Below are 13,839 nucleotides of genomic sequence, written 5' to 3'. Positions count from 1 at the left end.
TGGGTTTGAGGAAGTCGGGCCTTATCCTGCTTTGGGGTTAGGAAGAAGAAGCTCAGGATCAGTTGGCTAGGAGGGAAGGGAGGGAGCCAGCAATCCCTGTTGGACCAAATTAAACTGGGAACTAGGCCTATCAAGCCCATTAAAGTTGGTCCTTGTAGGAGTGGGGCCAGAAGGCAGAGCAAAAGGAGTGTTGGGGCAACTCCTGTGGTCCAGGTTGGAGTTCGGAGGTACATACAGGGCCTCCCTTGGTTTACTTTTGATGCTTAAAGAGGGAGCCCTAATTTAGGCCTTTCAGTGATTAGCATTTCCGAGCCTGGTGGCTGGTTATCCTGGGGAAAGTACAGGAGGAAGATAAAATTCCTGGGGTACATTGCACCCCCAAGAGGCTGAGGAAGAATGGGCAACTCGCTTTGTGGTGCCCTCCAGGGGGCACCCCAGTCCAAAGGTGAAGATTGGTGCCTCTGCTGATCTCTAACCCCTTTTCTCCTGTCAGGGCCCAGCCCCTCCCTCATTGAGGCCCTCAGGCCCCCTTGGTTCCAACTAGGGGAGGGCCTGGGCTTGGGGAGGCCAGGCAGCTCTGGGCCCCAAACCGGTTTTCCCACCTTCACCAGGGCTGGCACATCACCACTGTGGTTCCCTCCCCACTACTTCCTTTCAGTTCTTCCTCTCTCCACCCTGGAATGTTGGGGGTGGGGGGATATCTAGGCCATCTTTTGTCCCTTGCCTGCCCTGGGTGTGGTCCCTTCCAGAAAGGCAAGACCAATATGTATGATTTTAAAACAAGAAGGTAGAGTGACGATTCCATGCTTGGCCTTCCACACTCCTGGAACTCAGGGTTTCCCTGTAAGCCTTAAAGGCAATGAAACTAAGTGACGGCAAAAAGTAGTTGGGATTCCCCTTACCCCCATCTGAGCTATGGAGGAGGAAACTGGAAAGTCCTAAGGAAGCCCAGCCTACCCCCTGGCCTGCTCTGGAGTAAGATGGGAATGGTAGGTTTCTCCCCAGGTGCCCCTGTTCAACCCAGTCCCTCATCTCAAATACCAACAAGGCAAATCATTTCCATTTGTCTTCTCTTCTGCTGGAACTGAGATCATCTCAATAATGATGGCACCAAGTGATGTTAATAGGGCCCTTGCTGTGTGCCAGGCGCTGTGCTAAGCACTTTAGATGCTCACAAAACCCCTATGAGGTAGGTGAAACCACGAGAAAACAGACACACAGAGGTCCAGTAATGTGCCCAAAGCCACATTGCTAGTCTTCGGTGGAAGCAAACTTTCTTCCCTGGCTGACCCTAGGAGCCCCTTTACTGCTACTTTGTGTCCTTTCACTATGGCAGAACCCACATCCCTAACCCTTCTAAAAATAGTGCTCCTTTGAAATGGAACTGGCTACTGAAGTCCATTTTTAACCCATGGAAGAACAGCTCTTTGGAGGGAGATGAGGGATTATGGGAGTGTTTACAGGAGCTATTGCAGCGTTTATACCTGTAGCCAATTCCCATATCCTCAGTCCCCATACAAATGCAGATCTGTAAGTACCCTTCCCATTTTCCTCCCTCTTACCCCACTGGGACAAATAGAACCATTGCCACTTCACAAAGGGGAAAATAAGGTTAAGGAGTTAAATAACCTGCCTGAGGCACTGGCCTTGAGCCCTAGTATTCTCCTTGGGAGTCTGGGTGACATATTAAATGCCCTACCAGGACACTGCTGGGAAGGGCAGTAGTGGTGATGGCCTTAATAGCACAGAGCTTTGAGGAGGGACCCAGCAAGGAGGCACTGTCACACAGCCTATCACACAATCCAGGTGGGAAGCAGCAGATGATTAATTACAGTGGACACCCGGATAAAGCTGAGGAACATTGGGATGCTGCCTTCACTTGGGACTGATAGCTGAAGGATCCAGAAGGGGAATCTCGGCCCTGAGGATGCTGGGGCAGGGATTCTGAGGGCCCAGTTGGGTTTGGCAGGTCCCAGGGTGGGCCAGTGGGTGATCAGGTGGAGTGGGCGCAGATGCTGGGAGGACAAGACCACCTAATCGCCTATTCAAAGCTGGGGCCTGAGAGTAGGTAGAGGGAGAAAACTACAATTCCCAGAAGCCCCTGTTCCCCTCCGAGTCAAGGATAGTTGCCATGGTTTCAGAAAACAATATGGCTGCTCCCAGCTGGGAAGCGAGTTTCCCGGTTTGAGAGGCAGAGGCCGGTCTGGGCGCCTTCGGTGCCGAAAGAAGAGGCATCTGAGAGATCGTGCGGTTTGGCGCTGACGCTGCACGACTGGAACGGTCTTGCCTTGCTGGGGGTGCCAATGGCTGGCAGCGTGGACGAGGAGGCGTTGCACCAGCTGTACCTGTGGGTAGACAACATCCCCCTATCCCGGCCCAAGAGAAATCTCTCCAGGGACTTCAGTGATGGAGGTGTGCACCTTAGTGTGTGTGCACCCCTGTGTGTGTCCCATGTGTCCGTGTTTGTCTACATATTCTGTATGTACGTGTGTAAGGGGTCTGTGTGCATGTGTCTCTTTGTGTTTCTGTGCGTGTGGGTATGTGTATGTTGGGGGGGGGGTGTCTGATTATCTCCTGGAACTTCAATTATACAAATGTGTGCGCGTGTGTGTTTATCTGTATCTGTGGGAATATGGCTGTGTGTGGGTCTATATGTATGTCCCCTTGTTCTATTCTTTAGGCATGTGTGGTTGTGGTGTCTGAGTGTGAGTCTGTGATGCCCTCCTGGGACTTTAATGACTAAGACGTGTGTCTGTGTATGTTTTTGTGCATCTCTTTGTATGTACTTGTTCATTACTATATTCTATATATCTGTCTTGTGGGATTCTGAGCTTGTGTATGTGCATATGTTTGTTGATACATTCTGTCCTGTATGCATGTAGGGGGTCTTGTGTGCCTATGTGTTTGTGATCCTGGGACTTTGCTGTTGGAGTGTGTGTGTGTGTGTGTGTGTGTGTGTGTGTGTCCATGTGAATGCCTAGGGTGGGGCCCCAGGCTCCTGATAGGCTCTCTTGGAGACTCCTTCTCTGAAGACCAGACACCTCAGTTTTCATATGCTTGAGTTAATGGGGATGGGATGCTGCTTCTCTGGGGTATGCTGGAGGCTAATCACTCATTTCTAATCTTGCTTTCTTGAACTCCTTCCCTCTCCTCCACCACCCCTCCCTCCCTATCATCCATTCCCTTTCCACACCTCCACCCATCCGCTTGGTCACACCATTCTGTAACCCCCGATTCTCTCATTACACGCACATCTTCTCCCTACTCCTTCTCCCTTACCTACTGCCTCCTCCCCCACCTTCCACATCTGCTTCCATTCCCTCAGTCCTGGTCGCAGAAGTCATCAAGTTTTACTTCCCCAAGATGGTGGAGATGCACAATTATGTCCCTGCCAACTCTCTCCAACAGAAGCTCAACAACTGGGGTCACCTAAACAGGTAGCAGAATACTTGGGTGCACTAGCGAAATCTCTAACCCCGTTCCCCCCTCCCCCCCCCAGGATCCCAGGAAGCTTGGGACTCTGTTGGTGTCAGGGTAGGGAGGGACAACGCAGGCAGAACTGATAACAAAATCAAGGGTTTTTTGTTGTTGTTGTTTTTGAGGAGACAAAGGAAACGTGACAACCAAGATTCTGGCTCATTCCCTCAGGGCTGCACCCCCTTCCTTCTCCCCCACGCCCCTCACTTCATTCCCGGAGGACCCAGTCCTCCATTCCTGTATCTATTCCCAGGAAGGTGCTGAACAAGCTGAACTTCTCGGTACCAGAGGACGTGATGCGCAAGATCGCGCAATGCGCGCCAGGCGTGGTGGAGTTAGTGCTCATTCCGTTGAGGCAGCGCCTGGAGGAGCGCCAGAGGCGCAGGAAGCAGGGCGCGGGCTCCTTACAGGTGCCACCCCACTCAAGTTTCTCCCACTACTTGTGGGAGCTTCCCAAGCAGTGGGAAGCCCCGCCTTGGCAAGAAGTGTGGGAGAAGGGTGTCTGGCAAAGGGAGCCTGGTCTTGGGGACCACGGAAGAGACATGGGGCTCCTTGGGGATGAGTGAATCCTACCTCACAGTAAACCCTGGGGGTTCTTTCAGGAGCTGGCTCCCCAGGATGGCACTGGCTACATGGATGTGGGTAAAGTGGCCTTTACTTTTCTTCTCTCCCAGGAGAAGCTTTCCTCCTGTCCTTCCTTCCTATGGGGGAAGGGGGGCCGGGGTTGGGGGAAGCAAGGGAGAAGTCAGGAAAATAGGACTCCAGCATGGTTAACTCCTCCACTTGCCTGGTCTCAGGTTTGTCCCAGAAGGCCCGAGGGGAAGGTGCCCCGGACCCCCAGAGAGGAGGGCAGCTCAGGTAAGGAGGCTGGGAGTTCCTACCTCACCAGGCCTGGTGATCTCCCTACACAGGGCTGGCAGGTAAGGGTGGTGGCAGGTTGTTCCTGGGAAAGCAGGAAGTGGGGGTGTAGGGGACGGGGAGCAAAGGCCTGGCCGAGGGGCATTGGAAGGATGCAAATGGGGCCTGAGGTTCGGGCCTCCGCTAAGCTGCTTCCCACCCCAGGGGGGGCCGGCTGCCGGCGCCCCGACCTCCGGGATATAGTCAGGCACTGCAGGGCGACCCAAGCTTCGTCCTCCAGATCGCTGAAAAGGAGCAGGAGCTGTTGGCCTCTCAGGAGACCGTGCAGGTGAGGGTGACTGGGAAGGCGCGGGTGGTGGTGGGGCGGTGGGTGCTTAGGGCCTGCAGTGGTGGGGACAGAAGGCAGCGGGCCTCTGGCTTGACCTTTGTGCGGCGCGGCCCAGGTCCTGCAGATGAAGGTGAGGCGCTTAGAGCATTTGCTGCAGCTCAAGAACGTGCGCATCGACGATCTCTCCCGGCGGCTCCAGCAGGCAGAGCGTAAGCAGCGGTGAGCGGCGGCCGGGGCCGCGCGGGGACTCCCCAGTACCCGCCAGAGCCCGGACGCCGAGACCCACGCACCCACCCACGCACCCACCGACGGACTGACGGATCTACCGGCGCGCGGAGCCAGCAGCTCCAAAGAGCCTCATGGGGCGCCAGCGCTCCCCTCCCTTGAGGGTGGGGGTGAGTTAGGGGGCAGTGAGGCAGGAGCCCTCAGAACGTGGCCCCCCCGGACTGACCCACCTCCTTCCACTCCATCCGGGTCAGGAGAATGGACCGCTTTCCAGAACCCAGAAGCCACGTGCAGAGACCTGGCATGCTCCCCAAAGCCATGCCCGACACCAGGGGCCCCACCTTGGTGCTCCCTGCTCTGGGCCTTAGGGGGCGGTGCCCCAACTCGGTGCACACCGCTAGAAACAGGTCCCCGCCCAGCCCTGAGGACAGCGGCGTCTCCATCCGGGCTAGTTCTCTGCGCCCTGGACCTCGGGGGAAGCTGCCCAAGGCAGCTGAGGGAGAAGCTTCCCTCTCCGGCGCGCTCACCTGGGGCCCAACTCGAGGCTGGAGAGCACAGCAGCTGGAGAGGAAGGGGTGAGGAGTGGCTTCAGCCAGGAGTGGGGAGCAGGCCTCAGCCTGTTCCAAACACCCTTCCCTCCCCTCCTAGGGGGGTCACCTTTGAGAATGTTTTGGAGATACAGGACCGCACTACCGCCATTAAAGAAGTTGTGCTATCTTTCCTGCGACTGCCTTCTCTGTCTAGATTTCTTTTTTTTTAATTTTTTTCTCAACGTTTTTATTTATTTTTGGGACAGAGAGAGACAGAGCATGAACGGGGGAGGGGCAGAGAGAGAGGGAGACACAGAATCGGAAACAGGCTCCAGGCTCTGAGCCATCAGCCCAGAGCCCGACGCGGGGCTCGAACTCCCGGACCGCGAGATCGTGACCTGGCTGAAGTCGGACGCTTAACCGACTGCGCCACCCAGGCGCCCCTCTCTGTCTAGATTTCTTGCCCTTCTTAAGCCGCACTGCCCGTCCCCCCTCCCCCCATTTTGAGTGAAAGAGCCTTGTAGGCCCAGAGTGGGTTTCACCTTTGGTCAGCTGGGCCCTGGGTGGCCGCTGCCTGGTAGGTTGACGATATCACAGGGTCAGGTCTTGTGCACTAGAACAGCCTGACTTCTAACACTGGCCTTAGACTGACCCCCAAACTCACCCTCACAGAATCTTCTAGCCCTGTCCAAACCCAACTCCAAACCCAGGCTTCAGATTCTCCCCAAATGTAGCCGCACCCTCACCCTCAACGCTGCCCATGTACTGGCCCCTAAACCTTGTCCTCTGTGTGACTCCCAACCCTGCTCACAGACTTGATCCATAGTTCTATGGACTGAGGCCAAGCTTGATTCCCAACCCTGACCAAGATACTATGGCCATGATATGACCCTAACTCTGAAAATTTACTGACTACTGGTATTACATTTTGAGACCCCACAATTCTATTCCTAGACATATTTCAGCATATACCCAGGGGAAACTTAAGCTCTTGTGTTCTGTATTCTGTAACACGGGTATAGCAATAGTCAGAGCAACATTCTTTGTAATAGAAAAGAATTGAAAATAACTTGTATTAGTTTCTATCGCTGTGTAAGAAATCACCACAAACTTAAAACAGCACAAATTTATTATCTCATCTTTTCTGTGTGTCAAGAGTCCAGGTGTGGCCTAGCTGGGCCCTCTGCTTCAGAGTTTCTCATAAGGCTGCACTCAAAGTGGTGGCTAGGGCTGTGGTTTCACCTGAAGTCTTAACTGGGGAAGGATTCACTTCCAAGTTCACTTGGTAGTTGACGGAGTTCGGTTCCTTGTGGGCTGTAGGACTGAGGGTTTCAGTTTCTTGCTAGTTGTTGGCTGGTGCCCTCATTTCCTTGCCATTTGGTCACTTCCAGTATGCTAGCTCACTTCATCAAAGCCAGCGAGGGAGAGAGTTAACAGAGTCTTCTAGCAAGATGGCAATTACAATCCTATCTAATATGATCACAGAAGTGACACCCATCACATTTGTTGTATCCTATTTATTACAAGTCATGAGGTCCAGCCCACATTCAAGGGGAGAGGTGTGCATGGGTGTGAATACCAGGAGACAGGGATCATTGGGAGCCATTGTAGAAGCTGTCTGTCTACCACAAGGAGGAAAAAAGCAATGAAAGGATAAAATCTAGGATAGTGGTTACCTTTGAGAGGAAGCAGAAGGCAGAGACGCAAGAAGCATAGGAGTGAGTTATTTTTAATGTTTTAGTCCTTGGGCAGGTGGTGGGTTTACAGGTGTTCATAGTGGGCTGTTTATGGACAAGCAGGGAGAGAGCGTTATGAAATAAGGACTATGGGCAGCCCAATTCTGTTCACCTGAGCTCCTAAAATAATAAATAAAAATACAATTGATGACTACTCCTGACCTTGGTCTGAGCCTCTTCCCTGCCTCTTCTCTGCACTCAACCTGGTCTTAGGTTAACACCAGCTTCAGCCTGACCTTCTACTTTCCCCAAATTAACCACCAGCCCTCACACATATTGACCCCAGCTCTAGCACTGTTATCTTGCCATAGTCTGCACTGATTCTCCAAAGTTCTGTTCTCTGAATCTGTCATCATGGACCACACCTGGAGACTCCTATGTGTGGAGCTGGTAGGAACGGTTTGTGGAGGGGCTTGGGGACCAGGAGGTTGGGTAGGGTATGGTTCTGCCTGACGGGAGGACAGTGGGCCCAGAGTACAGGTGTGGTGGCAGGGATCACCCTCTCAAGAGTCTGCTGGCTTCCTCCACGGCAGAGGCTAGGCCAAGTCCTGGAGGTTCCTCTTCCTTGAGTTCCTGCCCCAACCCTGGCTATTCCTAATACCTGGATGTGCCTGAATCAAAAATCATGTTCGAAACCCTACAAATTAAATCCCCCAAACAATGGGGAATTTTATTGAATGTTTCTTGGGCATAAATATGAAAGTGGATTACATCACACATTATAATTCTATAACTCTTCTCAACATCTCTCTTATTCTCCAAACTTCCCCTCTGACAGCCATTGCCATATTTTCCCCCTCTGGTCCTCACACCCCTCTTCCCTTTCTGACCCACAGGAAATCTGATTTCTTCTAGTTCATTCATTTATTAATTCCTCAAATGTTTATTTAGTGCCTACTATGTACTAAATGCCAGGAACACAAATATAAAACACAATTTGTCTCCCCAAGTGTTTACAATCCTAGAAGAGGAGAAGGCATGCAAAAAGGGGTACTTAAATTTTGTTGTTACTCAATGTTTTGAATAGATACAACACACATAAAAAGTAAAAAGTCCACTCGGTGCCCACACACATGCAATAGGGTTAATTTTGGTTTCTGTGCATTCTTCCAGAATGTCTTTTTGTGAATGCAAGCAAATATTCACCTTTATGGCTATTCTGCACCCCCCCTTTTCTTACCATAAAAGGGAAGCATACTACCCACTCTGTCCTGTATCTTGATTTTCCACTCCATACAATCTCTTACAGGTATGCAATGGTCAATGTTATATGCCAACTTTACTGGGCCACAGGGTGCCCAGATATCTTGGTGTTTCTGTGAGGGTGTTTTCAGATGAGATTTGCATTTAAATTTAAAGGTAGGGGCACCTGGGTGACTCAGTTGGTTAAACGTCTGACTTTGGTTCAGGTCATGATCTCAAGATTGTGAGACTGAGCCCCGTGTCGGGCTCTACACTGGGCATGGAGCCTGCTTAAGACGCTCTCTCCCTTTCCTTCTGCCCTCTGCTTTCCCTCAAAAATAAATAATAAAATAAAATAAAATAAAATAAAATAAAATAAAATAAAGATAAAAATAAATAAAGGTAGACTGAGTAAAGCAGATTGCTCTCCCTAATGTGCATGGACCTCATCCAATCAGTTGAAGGCCAGAATAGAATATAAAGGATGTCTCTTCCCTGAGTAAGAGAAACTTTCTTCTTTCTGATGGTCTTTGAACTGGGACTTTTTTTTTTTTTCTTTCTGCCTTTGGACTCTAACTGAAATGTCAATTCTTCCTTTGTCTTGAGCCTGCCAGCCTTTGGATTTGACTCTCCTAGGTTCCAGTTTGCTGACTCATTCTGTAGATCTTGCTACTTTCCAGTTAGCTCTCTTATCACAAGAGCTTATTACTTATAATAAGTCTGTATCTGTATCACCTATATAACCTAAAGCCCTGTCTCTATATCGTCTCTCATTAGTTCTGTTTCTCTGGTGAACTTCAACTAATACAATATTTTTCCATACCGTTACATTGAAAACTTCCTGTTTTGAAAGCCATATAAAATTCTATTGTGTGTACAAAATTTAATTACTCAGTCCTCTGTTCATGGACATGTAAGTTGTTTCTGTTATTAAAAACAATAATGCAACAATGAATAACCTCCTGCATCCATATTTAGTATTTCATGCAAGTATAGCTGCATGGTTAATTCTACGTTAGGACAAAGAATATGTACATTTGTAATCTTGATGGATATTGTGAAACTGTCCTTCGCAAGGGCATGGTTCAGAGCAGAGGCTGAAGACTGGTGGCCTGTTGCCCTGTGTTGGTTTGCACAGCGTCATGTTTTTACAAAACTGGTAATTTTTGTGCTGATGAGGAGGTGAGGCAACTAGAACTCTCCTAGTACTCTGCTGATGGGGTATGAGTTCAACCATTTCAGAAAATCGTTTGGCAGTTTCCTATAAAATTAAACACCTGCCTATGCTATTGTGTCAGTTAGGGTTTAATCATAGAAACATAGAAACAAAAAACATAGTTGGCTTTGGGTCAACTGTTAAACAATTTCTGTAAGACTGTTGTTTTGTATCTGATGCTGGAGCTTAAAGTCCACAGGTCATGCCGTTGGGAACAGAGGATGGATATAAAGTGGGGGAGAGAAAGGACAAGCCGGAACCCATGAGAATAAGCTGAAAGCTTTGATTGCCAACTTGAGCTCGTGTCAGTTCCCACTACCTCCAAACTTGATGATATGGGTGTCTTTCAGGAGAGGCTGGTGCCCTCTGTTATCTGACCCAGGAGTCAAAGAAACTGAAGGAGGATCCAGGGAAGGGTGGAGTAGTTGCAAGCCTGACTGTGATCCCATGTCAATGACGTGAGCCAGCAGATAGGTAACAAAGTGTGTGAGCTAGACAACTTCTGCCTAGACTTTGCAAGTCTGCCAATACAGCCACTGCTTTTCTTTTGCCCTCTGAACATCATGCCAAAATGCTTGCTGTGGGGGTGCCTGGGTAGCTCAGTAGGTTGAGCATCTGACTCTTGATTTTGGCTCAGATCATGATTCCAGAGTCGTGGGATTGAGCCCTGCATTGGGCTCTGTGCTGAGTGTGGAGCCTGCTTAAGATTCTCCCTCCCCCCCTCTCTCTCCCTCTCTCTCTGCCCCTCTCCTCAAATTACACTCACTCTAAAATAAAAAGTAAAGGGGCACCTGGGTGGCTCAGTCGGTTAAGCGTCCGACTTCGGCTCAGGTCATGATCTCACGGTCCATGGGTTCGAGCCCCGCGTTGGGCTCTGTGCTGACAGCTCAGAGCCTGGAGCCTGCTTCAGATTCTGTGTCTCCCTCTCTCTCTGACCCTCCCCTGTTCATGCTCTGTCTCTCTCTGTCTCAAAAATAAATAAACATTAAAAAAATTAAAAATAAAATAAAAAGTAAAAAGGGCGCCTCGGTAGCTCAGTCAGTTGGGCATCCAACTTCAGCTCAGGTCATGATCTCACAGTTTGTGGGTTTGAGCCCTGCATCGGGCTCTGTGCTGACAGCTCGGAGCCTGGAGCCTGGAGCCCCTGCTTCGAGTTCTGTGTCTCCTTCTATCTCTGACCCTCCCCTGCTCATGCTTTGCCTCTCAAAAATAAATAAACATTAAAAAAATTTTAAAAATAAAATAAAAAGTAAATTAAAAACATATTTTACAAATGACTGTTGTGGCCCACCCTAATTGGAAGGGAATTCTGGGAAATGTAGTTCACCACAGCTAAGTTGACACCTTATAAAGGCATCACAGCTATTCCCCAGCAATTTCATTCCTCAATATATACTCAAGAGAAATTGCATATATATGTTTACCGAGGTGGGTACTAGAATACACAATACAGTTTATACTATCTTTGTGCAAGGCTTCTTTTGCTTAATATTGCCTGTGAGAATCATCCATGTTGTTACACATATTCAGTAAAGGTTGTTTTATGTCACTGCTGTGTGATAGGCCATTGTATGAATACAGTGAAGTTCATTTATTCATTCTATTGTTGATGGACACTTAGGTTGTCTCCAGTTTGAGGCCATTCCAAATGGTGCTGCCATGCGTATTTGTATACACGTCTTTTGGTATGTAACTAAGAATGGAACTGCTCGGTCAAAGGGTTGGCATTTTCAGCTTTAATACTGCCCAGCAGTTTTCCAACAAGGTTACAATTGTTTAATTTTTATTAAAAAGAATAGAGTCCAGAATACCATATGTTTGGAGCTGGAATGGGTATTTTACATGAGTTCAGTCTGTTCTCCTAAACTGGAGTTGTTCTTTTTTTTTTTTTTAATGCTTATGTATTTATTTTGGAGAGAGAGAGAGAGAGAGAGAGAGAGAGAGAGAGCATGAGCGAGGGAGGGACACAGAGAGAGGGAGACCGAGAATCCCAAGCCAGTTCTGCGCTGTCAGAGAACCGTGAGATCATGACCTGAATGGAAATCAAGAGTCAGATGCTTAACCGACTGAGCCACCCAGGTGCCCCCTTTATTTTTTATTTTAGAGAGAAAGAGAAAGTATGAGCCACCCAGGTGCCCCTGGAGTTGTTCTTAATGCCTTCCCTTACTGCCCCAATCTCCAGGGTGCCTGTGGCTTCCCTCAAAGCTCTATTAAGGCCCTCTGCACAGGAAGTCCCAGGGACTCGGTGCCACTCTGATATTAGCATCCCTCTTCTTGGTAAACAGACCCATTGGGCTGCAATGGAGCCTGTAGTATCCCAGGGCATGGGCAGCTCTGTATTGCAGATCCTTTCAATTGGCCAGTCAGCCAAACTGCCCAGCACCTAGGAGCGTGAAGAGTGTTTGGCAGGGACAAGAAACCACAGCTGTTTTTGTGTGGCGTACTCCCACCCTGAACTGTGAGAACCTGTAACTCCATAGCCTAGCACAGTAACTTGCTCATCATACATACTTAGTCAATATTTGCTTAAAGAAGTTGACAGGAAATGGCCCCAGGCAGTGCCCAGTTAGCAGCTAGTCTCTATTTGAAACAGCCCACACCAGGGATAGTTTTGAGAAGAAGTTGTCTTCAAAGACATAATAAAGGCAGGTCTTAACTTGGTCTTGAAGGGAGTGTGAGTTTTGTCCATGAAAGGAGAGTGGAAAGGGCATTCTAGGTGGAAAGGTAGCATAAGGAGGGTATCATGAAAGCAAATGTCTGCACAGTCCCAGAAGGTAAAATCAATGTGAGAAAACAGGGATTGGTGGGGACAAGACAGCAAGTTGATGTGCCAGTCTTTGGTGCCAGGCTAGAATGTGAGTCCACGTTGTTAGGTCTTCTGATATTTTAAAAGGGGAATAAGAAGAGGAAGAGGAGGAAGAGGAAAAAGAAAGAGAGGAGGAAGAGAAAGGAGAAGGAGAAAAGGAACTAGAATTTTTAAACGCCTCGTGTGGGCTAAGCAAAATATATCTGTAGTCTCCTTTAGGCCCACTGTCTGCCAACTTTAAACGCTGCAGAATCGAATAGACATGAGAATACAATTTAGCGGAGGGAGCATAGTGGGGCACATGGAACGGTGGGGCTGGGTAGTGAAAGATCATCTGGCAGAAGTGGATGGGCTGGGATCAGAACGTAGGAATCTCCCAATGCCCACGCTGGAGGGCAGTATCTCAAACGCCAGAGTGCGCATGAATCACCCAAAATGCTTCTAAAAAGTTTGTGAAATTCTGCTTGAGACAGTCCCAGAACACGGAGGTTTTGGAGGAGGGGAAGATGCGATGGAAACAATAGCTCAGTAAGATTAATTTGCCAACAGTGTGGAGGCCAGAGGCCATGGGATAGGTTAGGAGTCACGGGTATCCATCGGAAGACAGGAACCTTGACGGGTCCCCAAAGGCAGCGACCCAGGTCCCTCTAAAAGGAAGCCGACCCTAAGCCGTGCCATACCATCTCTCCCCCTAGTTACATTGGAAGGAGAGAACCTCGGGCTCTGGAAGGCTCCCCGCAGGCACTTTAGGGACCCTGTCAAGGCCAGCGAAATGTGGGAGGAGAACTGTTGTTCCAGGACCACCCGCGGAGCAGCTACTGGAATTCCTAAAGACCCTAGGACCACGCCTCTCGCTCCCAGTCTCCGTGCAGGTGCTCACATCCCACCCCGAGACGCTGAGCTACGCGCATCCCGCTGCCATGGCGACGGCCTCCATGGAGACCAGGAGCAGAGTCTGCGGTCCCCCGGGGCCCATCCCGCGTGCCTTCTTTGTTCTGATGCTTAATCGGGCCGGCCCGGCTCCCAGGACGCCTTTCGAGTCTGCGCGAGAGCGCTTCCGCTGAGGCGGAGGGATAGGGTGGAAGAGGAAGAGGCTGAAACCCCGAGGTCGCAAAGTGGGAAGGATGGAGATTTCTCAGCTCCTGAACCGGAGGACCTAGCTATGCCCATATCGATTGCCGATGCGGGCTTGTAAGCCTAGGGAGAAAAGAGACCTACAGGCGCCCCACCTATCTCTGAGTCCTGCCTTATGGCTGCTCGAGGGGACAGAGCCCAGGAAAGCCCCCTTTCGAGTTGGGGCCCAGGCGGGTCGTGCAAACTCCACCGCTGAAGTTGGGACGCGGGTGGGGCCTATTCGAGACGCTCCTCCTTCCCTCTCCCCTTTCCGCCCCATGCTGGCCCCTAGCCACTTCTGGCTGCCTGGATCCTTTCATCGCGAGAACTCGCCGGTAGGTGTAGGCTCGCCTGGCGCAGCAGAGGGC

The 13,839-nt window shown here is 50.1% G+C and overlaps 1 protein-coding gene across 1 annotated transcript; it reads left to right on the top strand.

Annotated features, from left to right (window-relative positions):
* The first annotated feature begins 482 nt into the window (after positions 1–482).
* Positions 483–5,579, top strand: SPEF1 (sperm flagellar 1). Its single transcript, XM_047068874.1, has 7 exons — positions 483–2,412; positions 3,326–3,437; positions 3,731–3,887; positions 4,080–4,119; positions 4,275–4,335; positions 4,540–4,663; positions 4,779–5,579. Exons 1-7 carry the CDS (start codon positions 2,304–2,306, stop codon positions 4,884–4,886), a joined length of 711 nt encoding a protein of 236 aa, XP_046924830.1. The 5' UTR covers positions 483–2,303; the 3' UTR covers positions 4,887–5,579.
* The last annotated feature ends 8,260 nt before the right edge of the window (positions 5,580–13,839 follow it).

The sequence above is a fragment of the Lynx rufus genome, unplaced genomic scaffold (assembly GCF_022079265.1).
Source record: "Lynx rufus isolate CCGP_SWC_20201006 ecotype Redwood Valley unplaced genomic scaffold, mLynRuf1.p SCAF_8, whole genome shotgun sequence".
NCBI classification, from domain to species: domain Eukaryota; kingdom Metazoa; phylum Chordata; class Mammalia; order Carnivora; family Felidae; genus Lynx; species Lynx rufus.
Note: the sequence above shows the minus strand (reverse complement) of the source record. Positions and strands in the feature narration are given on the sequence as shown.